A 22,528-nucleotide genomic window follows, 5' to 3' on the forward strand; every position below is an offset into this window, starting at 1 on the left:
ATGTACGATTTGCAAGATAACTGGCATCTTAACGAATGATCAACAAATTCATATTTCACTGTAATACCTACTCCGTGTTATATAGAAATACATTATTTACAAATCAAGTATACAAGTGAACGTCTTTGTCAAAGTCAATGATCATGTACGACATAATTGATTTCAAAATATTATGTAGTCCGACGATTGTTTTTTCAAAGTTACATATAAAATACTAATTACTTTTTGCACTTAAGATATCGATTATCTGATAAATGACACATACTATCAATTTATTTTTTTTGGTATATATGATTTTGATACTTGGAATTATTTTATATTATTGAAGTTATGTTATATTAATTTATATATCTGTAAATTATATAAGTAATATATTTGAATGATTCATATATATATATATATATATATATATATATGATTTTGATTGAAAATAATCATTACTATATAAATATGAAGAAAAATAATGTAAAGAAAAAATATATGTTAACTTTTATAATTCGAAAAGATCACAAGTAAAAAAAAATTGTTTACGTACACTTTGTAGTCGACTAAAACTAACTAATCTTTCTTGTACATAGGAACGTATATCCTGTATATATGCATATATATATATATATATATATATATATATATGTATACATACGTATATACATACATATATAACTTTTATTTTAAAAAAAAAAATTTTTAGATGATCTCATTTACAATTATATTTCGTTGGAACGTTAATGATACTTTCTTAAGTTAGCACTTTATATTATCAATACTTAGTACATACGTATATAAATACACGTTTATACTTTAAATTTAAAAATGTTCCTATTAATCTTTTTTTTCAAATCGTTCCTTTGATAAGCGACATCGATATAAACGAGAACATAAATCTTAACTTTGATAAAAAATTTCGACTGTGATATGGAAACTCTGTCTAATTAATATTCTTACTTTATTTGAAACATTTACAGAAAAAAAAAAATGAAAACTAAAATAAAAAGACAAAAATACGTGTTAAAGTTTTCATGACAATTCTAACAAAAATTTATATATATATATGTGTGTGTGTGTGTGTGTATTCCGTCGATTTTAAAACGAAATTAATATTTATTCGATCGTTCTTATAAAATAATGTATATTCTTATATGAATGATATTATATGAATGAAAGAATACTTAAATCATTTGATAAAAATAAAAAAATAACAAATTGATGACGCATGTAGTTAAACAAACGCATATATATATATATATATATATATATATATACACGCACACATACATATATATTTCCGTCTCAAATGCATTCTTATGAATAATTTCAATTCTGATCCGATTCTTATTACATATAATCGTATTACATATAATCATCAACAATAGTACGTACAGATACACAGATACAAAGAAACACGATATGTTCGCGCGAAGACTTAATAAACCTTACCATCTCAAATTCGTCATACTAAGCAATGCAAATGTTTATCTGTAAGACGTTAAGAAGAAGAAGAAGAAAAATAAAAAATAAATTACTACTATTACTACTACTACTATTATTAATGATGATAATGATTATAATAATAATAATAATAATAATAATATATAATAATAATAATAATAATAATAATAATAATAATAATAATAATACACTAAATTAACTCATCGCACCTTCTATGACGTGGTAACATATTAAATATGGCCGCTTCAAGAGTAACGAACGTCAGTCATTGGCGAACGCTCGAGATAGTCGCATGAGTGTATTGTCATTATAGTTGCGTCGTCGTCGTCGTGTCGTGTTGTGTCGTTATCGTCGTCGTCGTTGTTACATACGTTGACTTTCGATTCGCATACATTTTCATTCTTGTTTCGTTATTAACAATCGCGATTATGTGACTTCAAAAATCAAAGAGTGGAGAATGCGGTACGAGCCTTAAATGTTTCTTCGAAAAGAGAAAGAGAGAGAGAGAGAGAGAGAGAGAGTGTGTGTGTGAGAGAGAGAAAGATAGAGAGAGAGAGAGAGAGAGAGAGAGAGAGAGAAAAGAATAAAGAAATAAATAATAAGGAAGAAGTATGAGGAAGCAAAGCATAATACATTATCTTTCTTATATCTAATCTAACACAAATCTTACGATAAATACAAAGAAACAAGTTTTATCGGCTTTATATACGATTTCGTGAGAGAGCCAATAGACGATAAGTTTCTCTTTTCAACGAATCAAATTGTCCTTCGACTAGTCGTCACGTGAGAAGTAGGCTTTAACGCATCTCACTTCTCACATCTCTCTCTCTCTCTCTCTCTCTCTCTCTCTCTCTCTCTCTCTCTCTCTCTCTCTCTCTCTATACGTTCGAGTTACGAGAATAGTTTATCTTTTTTCATTACTAAACGCGTTTAGATAGAAAGAAAATGAAAAAGAAAAAAAAAAGTAATAATAATTAAAGAATATGCGCAAAAGAGAATATCGCGAATGTTCTTTCTCGTTTATTTTTCTTTTTTCTTTTGTTATTCTTTTTTTTTTTTTTCTTTTTTTCTTTTTTTACTTTCCTGGGAGCGAACATAAGTAGAAATTGGTTCGTTGTTTTTACTATGATCGAGCCAGCCAGGTACAATTTAGCCTTTTTCGATTTTTTTTTTTCGTATAGTTTTCCTCCCACCCCTTTGCTATCCTCTCTCCATTATTCCGCGTTATTAAAAAACGTATCGAGATGTATGAACTATACAATTATTTTTCTCTTACGAACGAGTATCGTATAATGATATCGCATTTGACAACGATTGAGAATGACGAGTATAATTTTATCCTAATTGATCCTTTTTCTTTCCTTTTTTTCTTCTTTTTTTTTTTTTCCTTTCTTTTGTTCACGTTTAACGTTTATAAATTCTCTTTCTTTTCTTTTTTTTCTCAACCCTTTCTTTCTTTTTTCCTTTTTCTTATTTCTTCGTTCTCTTCGTTGTCGTCTGACAAGAGCGCTTAATTTTTTTTTTACGCGACGATCATTGAATTCGTTTGAATTATTTCACGTTTACCAAATTTTCATTAATATCCATTAATAAAGATAATCTTTATAATTCTTTTTTCTTTTTTTCTTTCTCTTTCTTTTTTTTTCCTCAAAATTATCAATCTCCCTGTCAACTTGTCATAACAAAATATTCTTCTATCGGCTACGAATTTGTCTAAGTTCGTTTATTTTTTAAATACGAATCTTTAATCCATTGAATATAACATATATACGTGTGTATATATGTTATATTTAATGGATTGTGTATATATATATATATATGTATATATATATACATACACACACACACACACACACTTACCATATTTTTATTTCGACGTTGACAGTTAGCCGCGAGATTTTTTCCTTCTTTTGTTTGATTTCTTTTTTATCTGTTAGACTTGTCGCGTCGATATTAACCTATGTGGTATGTATATATATATATATATATATATATATATACATATGTGTTTGTGTGTGTGTGTGTGTGTGTGTGTACACATCAGTCGTTTCTATCGCAAATAAATTCCTATATATTCTCCGGCGAAACATTACCTGATTAGTGAAATAAGAAAAAAAAAAAAAAAAAAAGAAAGAAAATTTAATTAGCGGCATTCAAAAAAATTCATTTTCATTGATAGCTTCCGAGGTTAGTTCAAATGGATAAATTAAAAAAAAAAAAAAAAAAGGTTAGGTTGATGTAAGTGTTATAAACTTCAATGAATTTGTTCAATATTATTTCAAGTGTTCCTTGTACTTTTTTCTTTTTCTTTTTTTCTCTCTTTGTATTTTTTTTTTGTGCGTGATTATTAATGTGTGATTCGTTAACGAAACAAAATTAAATTCTTGAAAATAATAATAATTAGAAAGAAGAAGAAAAATAAGAATAAAAGAAATCTATTAATCCATGTAACGTCGTTTCGTATCGTGTTGCGTTTTTTCGATAAGGAAGAATTGCAAAAATACAAAAATGTTAAATTCTGATGAATCTAAGGATTACTTGCCGAATAATGTTCGTATTTATGAAAAACAAATTGGAGATTATGTCGTCTACTACGTCGTTGAAGGAGATCCAGAGCTTCATTTGCGAACACTTCAGTACTCTCCTTCTATTGCAGGTATGCAGAGGATGCTAAAAAAAAATAAAAAAAAAAAAAGATATCTCGTTCTTCTCTAAATCATTACATATCGCTTAGATATTAACGTTTTTCTTTTTTTATATTTTCTTTTTTCGTTCTTTTTTTCTTTTTTCTCTTTTAAGTTCTTCTTTTAAGTTCTCATAGTAATACGCGCGTTTGTTAGATTGAATCGTTTTGTTTTGTATCATTTGTCGATCCGTTTATAAATCTTGTTACGAAATTGAAAGAGAAAAGAAAGGAAAAATAAAAAAAAAAAAAAAAAAAGTAAAAAGAAAAAAGCAATAGTGGCCGCATACAAATCCATTCATTTTGAATTTGAAAAGAGAAAAAGAAAAAAAGCAAAAAGAAAAGGTAAATGAAACAATAATGAAATGATTTATGAATATATTTGTTCGATCATTTACGATGCGTATTTTATATCGATATATTCAACAGTCTGTAAATAATTTTATATATACATATGTAAGCAAAATTACAGTTATTTCGTTAAATACGTATTATTTCTACGAACCCCTGTCGTCGCACAATTTCTTGGATTGTTTTATACGAGTATATATATATATATATATATATCGTTCAACACGTGACAAAAAATACATCAAATGAAAGAGAACAATGAAGGCGATCGAATTGATGATCGTTAAAAGCAACCGTCAATTGTTTATCAAGATCAGTAGTAACACTCGGAAAATCACGTGTTGTTGATTTTAAACGTTCGCTCGTTTATTATATCTACAATAATTTTCCTTTTAAAATGAACGATGATTTTTAATAATTCTATACGAAAGAAAGAATTTGTTTTTTCTTGATATTTATATATACATATATTTTTTTTTTCTTTTTATCATTTTATACAAAAAAATTAAAAGTTTATTGTAAAATAAAAACATTGAATAGTTTCATCCAGGTAATTTATTTCAAATATGTGCGAAAATATAACACAATGATTATGATGATGATGATAATGATAATAATAATAATAATAGTAATAATAATAATAATATTATTAATATTAATAATGATAATAATAATATTAATAATAATAATAATAATAATAATAATAATAATAATAATTTATTTTTTTTATATATATTTCAGATTCCGATAATGAAAGCAAAGATGGTTCTACGTCGCAGGAAAAAAAGCATGGTCGCATTTCTCAACCTAACAACACTATCGCCTATACGGTGAGTTTTTTATTTTATATTTATTTTATTTTGTTGTATTTTACTTGTTTCTTCCTTTTTTCTTTTATATACATAAACACACAATCGAATAATTTATAAAATACAAAATCATAAGACACATTTCCTCGTTATTGAATCAATCGTACGCTCCGCATCGTCGATCGTCCGATTAGAAGCCAAGGAGAATTATCCTAACCTTTGTTCTGCAGTCGTGAACTTTTCTTATAGTTTTATTCACGCTCCTGCATATTCTTCATCGTACGATTCTCGTTAAACGTATAATCGAAATATCGAGTCAACGTTTTAAAATCATAAGAGATTTAAAAATTAACACAAAAATTATTAATCAATTATTGAAAATTGTTAATGTTAAATTAAGAAAATTTAATTTAAATTTTCTACATTTAAAAATATATATATATATTTTTTTTTGTTTTTAAGAAAGTAAATAAATATCATTAAAAGGATGATAATATATTTGGATGGATAACTTTCATCATGTCACATAAATATCAGCTTCTCTCTAAAAAGAAACGATACTCTGATCTAATGATAATAGCTAACCATAACTAAATACAAACTAGTGCCAAATAACAAAACAAGTACCATACAAAATAAGTACCATAACTAAAAAAGAAACAGTAGCTCTAAATAATATTATGACAGTTGTCGCATGGAGCATTTAAAGATTACATTCCAAGAGATGTATTATTAGAATCTTTGATTTCTTTGGAATCAAAATCCTTGCACCCACGATTGAAGTGGCATAATTTAATGCCGATGCATTGTCGAATCTATCATCACCATTCTAAAAGATCTCACCATTTATGTTAGCAAATTCTCAAGAGGTAAAGGAAAACATAACCGATGAATTCTTAACTCATCTTTCTTATACTCTGAAATATCCAGATGCTGTGAATTATCTAGGACAGGCTGATTTATAAATCCCTTAATTAGATTGTGTTAAAACTAAAAGTTTATGATGAGAAAATATGAAATGAATGATGTGACAAAACATATTGCTAGATATTTTCACCCTTATTCAGTGATGGTCAATTCTTATTTTAGGGCTCTGAAATGGTGTGTCTTTTTTTAGATCAGCAAGGAAAAATTATGAAAAGCTAAAGATCAATTTTACAGCTCTCAGTAATTAGATGATTAATGAACAAAGTAAGCTTATATCATGATGAGTCGATAACATTGACAAAAGAAATTACTCATGGTTCTAAAAGTTTGTCTACTATTCAGAGTGTCTTGGATGAGATTGTAGTTAAATCCAAAATTAGATTTGTTAGCAATGAGGCAATCTAAATTACCGGTTTTGTGGACTTTGCCAAGTTCAAGATCTTATCCACAAAGTTTTTTAGTTGAGAAAATTAGGTTAGAGGAAAATGAAGAATATATACTAAATTATTTACTAAAGATTGCGGATGAAGTAATAATCTTTATTTTATCCTCCTGCTATAATTCTTGAACTTGAAAATAATATGACATTTTGGATCAATTACAATTCGGATCAAGATATATTCCTAACAAAACAAAACAGTGGATGCTCAAGTGTGATAATGGATAATTCTTATATATATATATATATATATATATATATATATATATATATATATATATATATATATATATTCACACATACACGCACACATACACGAACACATACATTATACATTACAACTAATACAAAACATATAATTTAATTATTATCATGAACGTTAGAAATCATGAATACGCATATAAATCGACTGAAAACGGAAAAGTTTGTTAACATTTATAGGTTATAGGTTATGTTACTATAGGTTATATTTATAGGTTATATTACTAACTTAATTTTAGTACTCAAATTAAAAATCCAACACTTTTTATAGTAGATAAACGTGTATATACGTGTATATATTATATATGTAGATATTTACCATACTTAAAGATTCTTATTTGAATTCTTAATTGAATAATATATTCCTTTGGTGAGTTACGCAGAAAAGCTACCTGTCATTTTGATACACATTTTATGTTATACGAGCTATTTCGATAGGTCGAAGTACTACTGGACTGTTATGTGCGTGTCTCTCTCTCTCTCTCTCTCTCTCTCTCTCTCTCTCTTTCTCTCTGGTATTTATGTGTATATGATCTGTATGTATGTGTATGCATATGTACACATACGTGTATAACAAAAGAGTAATTTCGTGAGGTCATTGAAAAAGAGAGTTCATCATTGTTTTGCTTCTGCGTATTACCAATCGAGTGGAATTCAAAATTCGGAGAATATAACCTAAATTCTCGGAGATCAAGATTCCTCAAATGGAAACAATATTTGATGGTTGGAAACCTGAAATAGATCGATTACCTTATTTGTAATATTATAGAACAAAGAAAAATCGAATAGAATTTTGATAGAATTTTCGAACACTTACTTTATAATAATAATAATAATTATTATTATTATTTTTTTTTTTTTATATGTATATAATAGAATGAAGTTTCTCGAGTAAAAGTTATTTGTACATAATAGATTGTAATACTCAATTGTGGAAATCATTGAAAATAAAATTAAAAAAACAAGTAATCATTAATTCAAACGATTTATTTTAGAATAATTTTTAAATGTTGATTAATAATATTGATTCAAATATCTTATGTATCTTGAAAAGAAAATTATCACGTGTATCGTATCATCTTTTGAAGATGAAAATGATTTTCTTTTTTTATTTTCTTGTTTTTTTTTATTTCTACGAGGTATTGAAAATAGCTGAAAAAAATAAAAATTATTATTAATCTCAAACGATCGGTTTTAGAACGATTTTTGAAGTTTATATATTTTATCTAGAAGATCAAACAATTTCTATTCGAAATATTTCGATATTCTCAAAAAAAAAAAAAAAAATAATAATAATAAAGCGGTATATTTAAATGATATATGTTCGGACATTTTATTCTGAATATCTCTATTATCTTCGAAAGGTAGAAAAATATACGGTGATCATGTAAATACTATCATTTTTCCTTAGTTTTATATTTATTTTTTATCGGTTATCAAAAATTTTATATATTCGACAGAAGAATATTTTCGTTTTGGAATTCTCTGCAGCTTTTCTTGCATAAGAAAATAAACAAAATATTTCGAGAAGTTACCAATGTGTTTCGAGACGTGAAGAATGTAATCTTAAAATATATTCCGGAACGAAAAGCATGAAGGAGAAAAGATTTTATATATTAGCATTATGATTATACTTTACTATATTAATAGTACAATTATATTGCATTGTACTATACTAATAATATAATTATAATATATTATGCTAGTAATATAATAATATTATTAAATAAATATGAATATAACAAAATAAATAAGAAAAATATAAAAATTATAATATTATTTTTACTAATATAATTATACTCGTGTGTGTGTGTGTTACATTTAGTATACTATAATTAAATTAGTATAAATACCATTATAATATTCACATTATATAATTTGCTTATAAGACATAACAAGAAATTGGGTCATATAAGATTAAACTAATTATATTTATTACTTCGACAGATTGATTTTATATCTTTATATATATATATATATATATATATATATATATATATAAAAAAAAAAAAAAAAAGAAAAAAAAAAAGAAAAAGATACCAATTTTTTTTAAGTATCGTTAAATTATCAAGCGAAAATATACTTAAATATTCGGATAGATATTAAAAAAGAAAAATAAATTATTAAATCTTATTTTATATTAGATTATATAAAACGTATTTTATTATTTACATAACGTAAAATCGAATTCATGATTCTCAGAAGAAAGGACTCTCGTAAGGAAATTTTACTTTATGATTTTCATCAGAATGAAAGTCTAACTACAGAAAAAGATACATGTTATCGGGCATGTATTATGCAACACAAAGGAAATATTTTCTTCGTCTTCATCTCGATCCAGATTTTTCTCTAACATATACTTTATAAAGAACCTACTTACATAGTAACATGCAACGTAATACATTTTCCCGACTAGCAAAAGAATCAAGAGTTCTTTTTGGATTCGTTCATATAAATAATGTTTTATGATACATATCTTATTCTTTCTTATTTCTTGAATAATACTGTTCCGTAATATCCAACATCTAAGTTGAATTATAAGTTATATATAATTTATATATTATAATGTATATAATTATATATACATACATATTTATGTATTAATATATATACATATATATATATATATATATATATATATATATATAATGTGACATTATTTAAATTATAATAATAATCAAACAATTGTTCCAATATGGCGTACAAAAATATTGATATTTAATTATAATATCACGGAAAATTAATGTATTACGTAATTATGTTAAGAAATACAACTAATAAAAACAAATGTAGAAAATAATAGATTCGAATTTTTAACAAATTCGAATCGTTCGATGTGTTAATTGAAAAAATGATGATATGATTTATTCGTTATATATTTTTTTTTTTTTTCGTTTTTTCTTCTACTTCTTTTTCTTCTTCTTTTATCGAATTCGAACAATCGGTTCGGCCAATCAATGCAGAATTTTGAGGTTAATTAGTGTGTTAAGCGAGGCTGAGATTGAACGCAACTAACATCATCATCTGGTCTTATTGTACCATATAACAGTATCGTAATCGCCATTACTCGTGTATAATCCCCGTGTTACTCTATAATCACGATCAGGATGCTCCCTGAACAATTAAGAGCAGCTTATCCAGTCTGTTTCGGTCCCTTTCACCTCGTTGATCGATTAATGTCTCTAATCTGGTGATTCCTCTTATCTCCCGCGAGCCGTGAAGCTAGAATGCTTAGTCAATATCAATTATATTTATATAATTAATTTGATCATTTTGGTCAAATATTAATCAAAATTTTTAGTAAAAAACAAATATATATAATATATATTGAGTATAAATGTATGATTTGTGTTAAATATAAAATATTGCAAAATTTTTACATTATTAATCAATACAATATTATGAACATTGAGTCAACAAATATTCATATATTTATATATATTTATATACAACATCATAATATAATATAATATACATATTATGTATTATACAATATATATTGTATGTGACTATATATTTAAAAATGATATATATAATATTTTTTTTTTAAAGAACTACATACGAAAGATCTAATAATACTTGCTAGTTTTGTTATTACGTAGTTATTATTATTATTATTATTATTATTATTATTATTATTATTATTATTATTATTATTATTATTATTATTATTATTAATTATTATTATTATTAATTATTATTATTATTAATTATTATCTATATTTAAATTTTGAAAACATTCGTGTTAGATAATCAAATGAAATTAATTATTTTTTCTTCGAATAAATACGAATTAACTCGATTATAATAAAACAGGAATATATAAGTAAAATCCTTCTATAGCTTTATTAACAATATCTAATATATCTTAAAAGAGACACGGAGAAACGTTGGGAAACGAAATAATGGAGCACAAAATGATGCTTTACCGGTTCTCTCATTTATATGTACGTATATTTATATATCAACATCCATAAATTCATTAGTTGAGATATCCTTCGTCCATTTTCAAGGGAAATTTAATATTTCACTAGACACTAGTTCACTACGCTTACATCCCCTTCGAACAAACACCAATTATATGGAAACCAAACTCTTTTACTCAAAATTAAAAAAAAGTGAAAAAGAAGAAAGAAGAGAAAAAAAGACAAGAAAAAAAAAAGAGTCTACGTGAACAATTATGAAACAAAAAAGGAAAAAAAACATTAATTCTTTTATTTTGTGATATATTTACGCTCATAGCAAAACTCTAATCGAGATTTATATTTGCTCAATGTAAATATGTAACATATATATATATATATATATATATATATATATATATATATATATATAACATATATAAATACATGTATGTATATTGGTTGATTACAAAGTTAACGGTCAATTAAATATCTCCTTTATTAAAAACAATATATATATTAAGGAAAGTTTTATAATTTCACATGTCGAATATTTTAATCGTACGAAATAAAACACCCGACACTTCCGGTTAAACCGGATGTTTAATAATTTTTATTTCCTTTTTTCTTTTTAACTATTTCTTAATTTGCAATTAATTTTCTATACATACATATACACATATAAAGTACATGTATACAAAACACATAAGCGCGCGCGCGCACACACACACGCATATCAAACACAGAGATGGTTAAGCCTCGTTGAATACCGCGAATATCCTGAGGAGTTATGCACGCAGAACGTTAATTAACGCACACATATACACATATACGTACGTATGTACGTACTTAGGTATATTTATACATTTAATGTATCTAAACCTTGAAACTCTTAACCGAGCGGCTGAAATATAATATACGAGCTGACCTACTCAACAAAAATAAAAAAAAAAAAAAAGAAGGAGAAAAAGGAAAAAAGATCAGGAGAAGATGGTTATATATTGGCTGTTGGAAAGAGATAGATGAAAGAAAAAAAAGAAAGAAAGAAAAAGAAAGAGAGAAAGGATGATAAGCTCGTGGCGCAAGGGCCACGAGGGGGCGTGGAAAGAGAGGCGCAAGAAGTGAAATTGGGACGATCGTAGCTTTTCTAGCTTTTCTTTTGTCGAATAGAAGTCCCTCCTTACCATCCCTTAGTATACTCGACGAAAACCACCCTTTATAGCTCCACCGAGGATCGCCTGCCTAAGGAACGAGGAGATGTATCTTAAATAAAAAAAGGAAAAAAAGGGAAAAAAGAAAAAGAAAAAAAGGTAAAGACGCAAAAAGTGAAACAATGGCAACGGCCGGTACCTAACTTTACTTAGCTAGCTAGCTAGATTCTAATTTCTTTTTATTCCTTGTTACAGAAAACATCATCCCTCTTCTATCATTCCTTTCTCTTACTTTCTTTCTCATCGATTCGAACTAGGGATTTCTTACTATTCGGATATTCGAATACTCGAAGACTATATTCAAAACTCTAAAATATCCGTAAATCTGGGTGATAGTAAAGAGCTTATACTATAAGGATATCCGAATGCTCGAGGTATAAAATCAAGGTTAGAATATATATATTCATAGATCCTGAGGAATAATAAAATCCTCCTAACCTCTCTCTCTCTCTCTCTCTCTCTCTTTTTCTTTTGTTCAGTGTCTTTATCTCTCTGTCCACGTATTTTACAAATATTTCATATTAGAAATGTCATAGAGTAAAGCGTATTAAGAAAATCCTAGGTTAAATTAAATCGAATTGATTAATGTACGATTTAAACGACAATAAAATTATTTGCTTGATATAATATACGAAGCTAATAAAGGAACTAAGATATATGATATAGATAGATTATATCGATGATATAATATAATCTGTATTTTATGTTTTTACGTGTTAAGCTCTATTCTTTTTAAACGATTAATGGAAACTCTTGCAACAAAAAAAAAAAAAAAAAAAAAAAAAAGAAAGAATTGATTTATCGAAAAGATCGTTTCCACGTGTGTGTATTTACTTATGGGTGTGTATTTTTAATGCTAACATATTGTCGTTTTCTTTTAATACTACTAAAAGTTGTCGCGCAGTATTGCAATAGTCCATCCTTGTGAAGCGTCCCCAAAAATACTATGGGGGTCCTGTATTAAACACGAGTGTTTCGTGTTCTGATGCCATTACCCTAGACTAGTTTTAGATATATCCTACAACATCGTTCTCGATCCTACTAAGTCGACTATTTATATACATATATTCGATAACAATATTCTATCTGTTGCGGTTAAGCCATAACAATGTAACGATTGGGCTCAAAATGACAAAAGCATTAGTTTAGCGAAGATTAAACAAATATACATATTTAGCGTCCAAAAATGCTTATAAGACTCGGTTATCCAAAGATAAAAACAATACTAATAGCTCTTAATTTCTAGTACTATCTTTATCTTTATCTCTCTCTCTCTCTCCCCCCTTCACTTCTCTATGTACTGTTTCTAATCATTATACATTATCCAAGCCAACTTTCTCTCGGCCCTAAATTTCTCGTTGTAATATTTCGATGACTCTCCTTGTTCATTCTCTCTTAATGGCTCACAGAAGCCACTTTCTACTCTCCCGTTCCAATTCTATCTTCTTTTCTTTTTTTCTGTTTGCTCCTATTTCCTCTCTTCTCCTCTTTAATTCTTATCTCGTCTTATGAATCGTGCCAAAAGTATGCCGAATCTATGCACTTGAAAATATGAAAGCGATCAAATTTATGTACTATATTTTTGTCTATTCTATTATTTATCTATCAAAGATAGTCAAAGTTCGGTGGGTTATTGTTTAAACGTGTTTGACATTTTCTCGTACATTTCTATAGTTATAAAAATACAATGGAATAAGAGAGTGTGAGAAAGAAATGTTCTACACGAAATGGAACGAAAATCTCGTCGCAACATTACCGTGGATTCACGTATATTAAATGAATTTTCTTAATGGGTAGTTGGAAGTAACGAATAAAAATGGCCGTCGCTTATTAACGCGTCGAAAAATTAAACTCAAATGTTTAATGAGTGTCTCGGGCAAAGAATACTTTTTCTAATTGCAATTTGTGTTATAATCGAAGGAAAAGAAGTAGAAGAGCAAAAAAAAAAGGAGATAGACAATCGTTGGTTGCGTGAGATTCGATCTATGTATACTATTCCGCGTATGTATGTATGTATGTATGTACAATATGTATAAACACACACAAACACATACACACACGTGTTCATTCTCAAGTTAATTAATTGATTTACACGGCATACCTTAGCTACCAAGCCGAATACCCAGAAGGAATTTCCTCGAATTCCATGAAATTTCATGAAATTCATACATCCTTTGACCTGTTTCATTTGGATTTTATAGGAGAAAAAGAGGAAGAAGAAAGAGAGAGAAAAAAAAGATCAGATTAAGAGTATCCATTATCAACGTCAATTTTTTTCTAACGAAAGTATCGCTGACGACATTGTTTGTTCGTTTAAATAAATAAAAGCCTCTCGATGTTCGAATTGAATATTAAAAAAAAAAAAGAAAGAAAGAAAAGAGAAAATAAAACTAGATAAATAAATTCTAATTATACAGATACTTCTGTCGTCTATAGATGTCACAGCAAATATCACACGACTGCTTAAAGTTAAAAGAAAGTTTAATAAAAGAAGTTTTGCATTGGTTCCGCTTTGAGTCAATTGAGTCAATTATTGTACAAAATGCACGTGAATATTTTATTATTATTTTTCTTTCATTCTTTTTTTTTTTTTTTTTTTTTTTCTTTTTATTCCTGAACTTTTCGAATTACGGAGGTCAATAAAATGTTTTATTCTTTTTTTTTTTTTTTTTTTTTTTTTTTTTTTTTTTTTTTTTTTTTTTTTTTTTTTATATTCATATAATATAATAGTCATTTGCAATAAAAATTTATATCTGGTAAACAATTGTTATTATGCTCCGTTTACGAGATTATTGGCATTAGATGACATTCTGTATAGTTCGTATAAGTAAAAAATTAATGCGTATATTATCGCGTGAAAATCTTCTCGAGCGTTACAAAACAAAAAAAAAAAAAGAAGAAAAAAGAGAAAAAGAATTCTGAACCAGTTGTCCCAGTTTCAGTCATTTATATTCACGTATATCAATTCAGTGATACCTATATCAGATATAAATCAGTTGTATCGTGTTTGTTTGTTCACTCTTAACTTTTGACAATAAAGAAAAAGAAAAAAAGAAATTGAAAATAAACAACTCGGATAAATTTACGTTGGAAGAGTTTTAATAAATTTCTTATGAAATAAAGAAAGTTTTGTTGTATAAAGGAAAATAAATACGTTCAAATATAAAAAGAAAATTTTATGAATTTTTAAAATAAAAAAAGAAAAAAGAAATTATAAATTGAAAGAAAATTTACACATTGATATTATTATTATATAAAAACTTCATAGATGACTAAATCGAAATTTATGATGTATCTCAAAGTATAAGTGAAATTGATTTGATTTACTTTGAAAAAGAAAAAAGAATTTGAAAAATAAAATATATATAATATATATTATAATAAATATATATATATATATATATATATATATATATATATATATATATATATAAAGGAAAATAATAAAATATATTTATTTGACAAATGATAAAGCATTATATTTTAACGACGAGTCAGTTCTGTTAATATGTTTTCACTTGTTTCAACAATTTTTTTTCTGATAATGAAATTTTGTAATAATATATCTAGTATCATAATACACACGATTATATATATATATATACATATATATGTATATATATATATATACATATATATATATATAGTGATATCTTCACAATATAATGATGTGTAGTACAAAAGACTACGTATCATCAATTAAAAAAAAAAAAAAATAAAAAAAAGAGCATCTTTGACGATTATTTCGAACGATGACCTTATCTTTGACACAGAGAAAATATGAACAGATCGGTGACTGAAATAAGATTAAATTACATTAAAATCGTATAAATATATTTACATAATGTTAAAATCACTATAATCGAACAATCGAAACGAGTATTGAACTGTGTGAATCGACCTTGAATGAGTTATGTCATTTTTACGTTCGGCCATTTTTTTCTGCATTTTTCTTTTTCTCTTTTATTTTTCATTTTTCTTTTCACCTTTTTTCTTTGACGTCGAGAAAACATTTTTCTTGAACTTCCCTAATTTATTTTACAGTTCCTTTGAAGATTTTAAAGTATCCAACGTTCAAAGTGGTAAACCATTTTCTTTTTATTTTATAAAAAAACCAACCGATTTACAGACCTTTCTACTTGGTAATTTATTTATATTTTATAAAGACGGAAAGTAACAAGTTCCCTCTATTACGTTGCATGATATATTTTTCATACGTATCTTATAAATGTACTCTTTTATTTTCGAACTTTCGATCGATATCTTCAAGAAAACGTTTAACCATAATGGAAAGGAATATATTTGGGAACGTATAACACGCGAATTTATTTTATAGATAAAGTGAACATTATGTAAATATATAATCGAAAATAAAAACATTAATACAAATATAATATTATATATATATATATATATATATATATATATATATATATATATATAATCTGGATATTTTTATTTTTGAAAATTTATAATCACAAGTGTTACAAACTAATTGCTTTTTTTCTTTTCTTATATAACAAACAAATGTGTGGTTGTGTGTATGTGTACATTTCTAAGAGATATATTAATCAGATATACGACCAACTAAATCTAAAAATCTAATTCGACAAACGAAAAAAAAAAAAAAAAAGAAAGAAAAAGATTTATATTCACGCAAATATAATATTATGTTACTTTATTATCTGTACGATAATATAAAATCATGTACCAAAATTTTATATCCAATATCAAAGTTAATATTATTCTACGAAAGAATATTATTTTCATTTCATAGAGATCGTCTTTTCTAATCCTCTTATAGACTTTTGGTACGATTTCTCGTTCCTATCAGTTACAATGCTTCGATGATATATAATATATTGAAAAATCAATTAAATCGTTTATACGATAAACATTTATTTAATATCAAATTTTTCCAATGTTCATTATTAGAACATACGTGAATAAAACATGAACACCCGGTATCGAAGAGAAAAAGAGAGAGAGAGAGAGAGAGAGAGAGAGAGAGAGAGAGAGAGAGAGAGAGAGAGAGAGAGAGAGAGAGAGAGAGAGAGAGAGTTCACTGCGATCGATAATAATCAGCTTACGTAGTAACTGATGACTATCGATTTCTCATTTATATATGTATGTGGCGCACGCGCATCGGATTGTTTATGCGAAACATTGGATAACAATAGCTTATACGAAATTACCCATAGTGTTCTCTCATCCAAAATAGCTTTCGGACTTTGATTAAAAACCTTGGCTCTGTCGTGCGTTAATTTTTCACCGTTGTGACCATTTCGCCCCCTTCTAACCCATCCCCCAACTGCCTTCGTCCCTCCCTTCGTCCCTGCCTCCTTTGCTCTTGCATCCACCATCTTTTCCTTTACCATTTGTCTCTTCTGGCCCCCCTGCTGGCTTCTCGAGCTCTTCTCTGTTCGTCCTATAGCTCGCGGCCATTTTCTTTCCTTTATTTCTTTTTTTATTTATTTATTTATTTTTTTTTTTTTCTGTTTGATTTCTTTTTCTTTTTTTATGATCCTTTATAACACAAAGAGACGACAGATTTTCTCTATCATAATAATAATTATAATAGTAATAATAATAATAATAATAATAATAATAATAGTAATAATAATAATAATAAAAGAGGGTTCAAAAGATGAATTTATTTGAAATAACAAATAAATAAACGGAATCATTTGCGGACAAGAAAATGTTTCGATCTCTTTTTTGTATTAATAAAATGAAAAAATAAAAAAAAGAAAAAGAAAAAAAAAGAGAAAAAAGAAAGAAGAATAGAGGAGAAAGAAATAATAGAAAAAAATAGAAAGGAAAAAGAAGAAGAAACTATTTTCTTCTTTTCTCGAATAGTTTTAATATCGTCCATACGTTTTCAATTCTTGATCTTCATAGGTCTTCTCAGTTATTATTTCAGTAATTTTTAATTGTTCAAATTTTTACATGTATCAGTTTTATTTAATAAAATATATCCGTTAGAATATATCTCAAGAATATATTACTGTTACACACAGATCAAAGCAAACTCGACTTTTAAATATTTTTTATCTTTTTCTTTTTTTAATTTTAGCAGTTTAGCGGTCACATAGAAGAGGGATGATCGATCCTTAACTTTTTATATTTAAAATAAATTAAAATAAATATAAAAATTATTTTATATTTAAAATAAGTTTCGTTGATAATAATGTCTAACGGCATTAAATGAGAAAAATTTTTATTGACGTTGAATATAATAAATAACATACGATCTGTATAATTTTATCAACTTTTTATAATAATTTTTAAAACTAATTCTAATATCAATTTTTAATTTTCTTTGCTTTCTTTTCTTTTTCCTTTTTTTTTATTGAAGTTAATCGATTTGATAAATGAATTGTTCATACGTCACTCGATATTTTGTTATACCTTCGCAATGCAACAATGTATTGTACAAACAAAGGACTCGATTTAAAAAAACGTCAGTTATTTAAAAAAAAAAAAAAAAAAAAAAAAAAAAAAAAAACATCGTTGTCGACAAACTTTTGACACAAAGAAAGAAATATGTATGATGGATGATCGATAACCGAACTGAGATTAAATAGAGATATATGTGAATATCTTATATATTTTACGTGCAATAATAATAAAACCATAATTTTAATAATAATTGAAATTATAAATTTTGATAATAATTAAGATCATAAATTTTAATCATAAATTAAAATCATTATGTTCGAAAACTATTATTGTAACGCGAAAACTACCGAACTGAAATTGTGTGAATCGACCTTTAAAGAGAGAACGAAGTAATTAACTAATAATGCATTTTCGTCTCTCTCTCTCTCTCTCTCTCTCTCTCTCTAGCGTTAAATCACGTTTAGTATATTAGAATATTGCAATAACGTAGTACGTGATTAGGTAGATTGATACTTGCAATATATGAGCGTGTGGCCTTGTATATATATACATTGACTTGATATTATATGTAAGTAATTTGTAATATTTGTATGACATATGAAACACTGAATTCCAATGAAATATTGAAAATATGAAAGAATTAAATGTGATTATCAATCAGAGAAATTTTAGTTTCAAGAAAGTTATAGTTTTCTTTTTTCTTTTTTTTTTTTTTACATCGATACAATTTTTTCTTTCTGTCTTTTTTTTTTTTTTTTTTTTTTTTTTTTTGCAGCCTATAATAATTGCTTTATCGGCTGTACATAATATGAAATTGATATCTCCGAACGAGACGATAAAAAAAAAAAAAAAAAAAAAAAAAAAAAAGAAAAGATATTAAAAGCAAAAATAAAAAATAAAACAAAAATATTTCTTATTATAAATTCGACATCGCGTTGTTATGTCATAGATCAGGTATGTCGTCGTTATTTCGACGATCCTAATCATAGTCAACACGGTTATACGTTGTATAGTTAATATTCCTCAAAGGAATTTATCTTTTGAACATATTCAGATATCTCCCTTTCTCTCTCTTTCTCTCTCTCTCTCTCTCTCATTCTCTTTCTTTCTTTCTTTCTTTCTTTCTCTCTCTAATAAATGTTTTCTCTTTTTATTCGTTGCAGGTGGGCGACAGAGATACGCTTACGTCAGTGGCAGCCAGATTCGACACCACACCCTCCGAGCTGAGTAAACTCAACAGGCTCGGTAGTACCTTTATCTATCCAGGACAGCAATTATGGGTTCCAAACAAAGGAGAAGGCCGTGCTGGAGGCGGTACTACCACAACAGACGCACCCAGTCCAGATCCTCCACAGGATCACGACTCACAGGACGATTTACCACCGGAAGAGAAAGGTACTCTTAACGATGAAATTTTTTTTTTTTGTTTTTTTTTTTCTTTTCTTTTCTTTTCTTTTCTTTTCTTTTTTTCTATCTGTTCTTTTTTCCTCTGTTTTTACCCCTTTGAAACTTCACTTAGGACGGTTCAAATAAAATATTACGCATTCTTTTTTTTTTATCGAATAATTTCAGATATCAATTTTTATTTCCTTTTTCTTCTCGGTTTTCGTTTTTTCTTTGTTATTTTTGTTTCTTTTCTTCAAACATTATATACAAAATAATCAAATGATGTGTTATGAATTAATCTTTTTTCTTTTTCTTTTTTTTTTCGGGTATATTTATTGATAGATGGTTTTTTTTTTTTTCTTGAAACATTACATAGAATGGTCCAAATAAAGTGTTACAAGTTTCATATTACGGATATAATTTTAGATCACAAAAAAAGAATTTGTATTTGTTATTATTATTATTATTATTATTATTATTATTATTATTATTATTATTATTTATTTATTTATTGATTGATTTATTTTTTTTTTTTTATAATAAACTGGAAAACCAAAATAAATTGCTTACATTAAATATTTTCAAATTCGATTAAGATATTAATACGCGCTAGGTTTAAAAATTTGATAAAGAACTTACGATCGATAATTAACATTTGATCTTAATATTTAAACAACGACGGACGTGTAATATATGTCTATGATAATTCGGTTTACGATTCTTCTATCGATCAATTTAAATACTTTATTGTCAATTATGATAATATGAAAAAGAAATTCTTTCCGCCTCCTCTCTCTCTCTCTCTCTCTCTCTCTCTCTCTCTCTCTCTCTCTCTCTCTCTCTCTCTCTCTCTCTCTCTCTCTCTCTCTCTCTCTCTCTCTCTCTCTCTCTCTCTCTCTCTCTTTCGATATGAATACTACGATATGAATAATGTAACAGGATTTTGCGTGATCTTCGTAAAGCTGAAGATAAAAATCGTTGGTTCAGTTGCCGAAACGTCAAGAAAGAATTGGAACTCGATGTTATCTTGTGTTAGAATACCAAGGTTTCCCATTGCATATTAATGTGTTATCATTACAATATATCTAGAACAAGTAGTAGACGCAACCCTTTCTTATACGAAAGTTATACCTTTCGAAATCATATCAAGGAAATTGCAAATTTTTCTTTTTCCCCTTTTTTTTTTCATTTCAACAAATTTTCCAAATTTCGAAATGGTTATAATAAAAAAATTCAGAGAAAAACAAAAAAGATTTTATTTATTCCATAAAAATTTTCCATTTTGTCTTTCTATATGTAACATCACGTTAAAAGGTTAAAGTCGAATATAATTATTTATTCATATATTGATCGTTGATTTTTAGATTAAAGATATCCCGATATTTATTTAATTTTATTTATGAAATCTCACAGATTTCGTATGTCGAAGTTCAACGATATGAAATTCTTTAATTTTATATTTTATATTATTTTATTCTATTTTATTTTGAAATACCTTTGTTGCGTTGACGTAGGCTACGTTACGTCGATAGACGTAAAAAAATAATCTTGCCGTACTCGGCAAGAAGCAACAACATCTGCTTTCCAACATTACAAACCATCGTAATAATAAATGATCGATGCCACGACTCTGAACCATTTGTCACATGCAATATGTGTGTGTGTGTTTGTGTATATATATATATATATATATATATATATATATATATATGCATATATATATAGTCGATAGGTTCCAACAAAGAATGCATTATGATTAAAACAATTTTCACGATGAGGTTCCATTGAAAATACTTTATGTAACGATCTCTTCATTTCATTTTTTGTTTGATGAATTAAAAAAAAAAAAAAAAAAAAAAGAAAAAAGAAAAAAATAGAAAAGCAGAAAAAAGAAGTGAGAATCAATTAACAAATAGGTAATCAATTAACTGGACTGTTAACATTAATTATTTTTAAATAATCATGAATTTTCATTATGTATCACACTATGAATCATAGATTTGTTACTTGATTAACGTATAATCAATCATTATGCATATTTACTCAAGTACTACTATATACGATTGTATTACTTTAAATGCAAACTGTAAGCTGGTTCTATCTCCAGTAAATTTCACGATTATCGGAGACTGTTCAATCACGTTTCTACGTCCAATGATAGATAGAGATAGGTCAATCATAAATAGTCAATAGTCAATATGTACGCATAACAATCATATTTTGTAGATACACACACACACACATCGTGTATGCAATCAGAAGGCGCGAGTTTGGTATGATTTCTTAAAAATATATGTTTGTAACTGATAAATAAAGTTAATTTTAATTGCAATTATAAAAAGATATTTATTAAATCAAGAAAATATATTTGTTTTCCTTTTTTCTTTTTTATAAATTTTATATTTATGTATTTCTTTTTTTAATTTTGTAGAACTTCTAGATAATTTGCGACCTGTATCACCAAAGCCCGGCCACATTGAAAGAGTGAAGACTCCTCTTGGAAGCGGAAATGCTGTTATGGAAGATGATGAACAACCATTTAAAGAACGGTTTTTGAAAATCAACGTACGTCATATTACAGACGGACAGGTAATTTATATTCTAATTGTTTTGTTTTTCATAAATTTTAAATATTCTGGATTGATAAGTATAACATTGAAATGATTTAAAATGAATAATGCGATAAAAATATAATAATTATTAAGAAA

At 26.6% G+C, this 22,528-nt stretch overlaps 1 protein-coding gene across 18 annotated transcripts in view; it reads left to right on the forward strand.

Moving 5' to 3' along the window:
- LOC124950445 (TLD domain-containing protein 2) overlaps nt 1–22,528 on the forward strand; it is a 230,844-nt gene that overhangs the window by 167,327 nt on the left and 40,989 nt on the right. For 15 of the 18 annotated variants that reach the window (XM_047497151.1, XM_047497155.1, XM_047497148.1 and 12 more), the window contains 3 exons: nt 5,225–5,313; nt 19,598–19,829; nt 22,252–22,409. In XM_047497151.1, the coding sequence (XP_047353107.1) occupies nt 5,225–5,313; nt 19,598–19,829; nt 22,252–22,409 (479 nt within the window). Of the gene's footprint in view, nt 1–1,712; nt 1,912–3,494; nt 4,106–5,224; nt 5,314–19,597; nt 19,830–22,251; nt 22,410–22,528 lie in introns of those variants that run through there. The other 3 variants (XM_047497153.1, XM_047497154.1, XM_047497152.1) reach the window with 3 other exon arrangements.

The sequence above is a fragment of the Vespa velutina genome, chromosome 7, assembly GCF_912470025.1.
Source record: "Vespa velutina chromosome 7, iVesVel2.1, whole genome shotgun sequence".
NCBI classification, from domain to species: domain Eukaryota; kingdom Metazoa; phylum Arthropoda; class Insecta; order Hymenoptera; family Vespidae; genus Vespa; species Vespa velutina.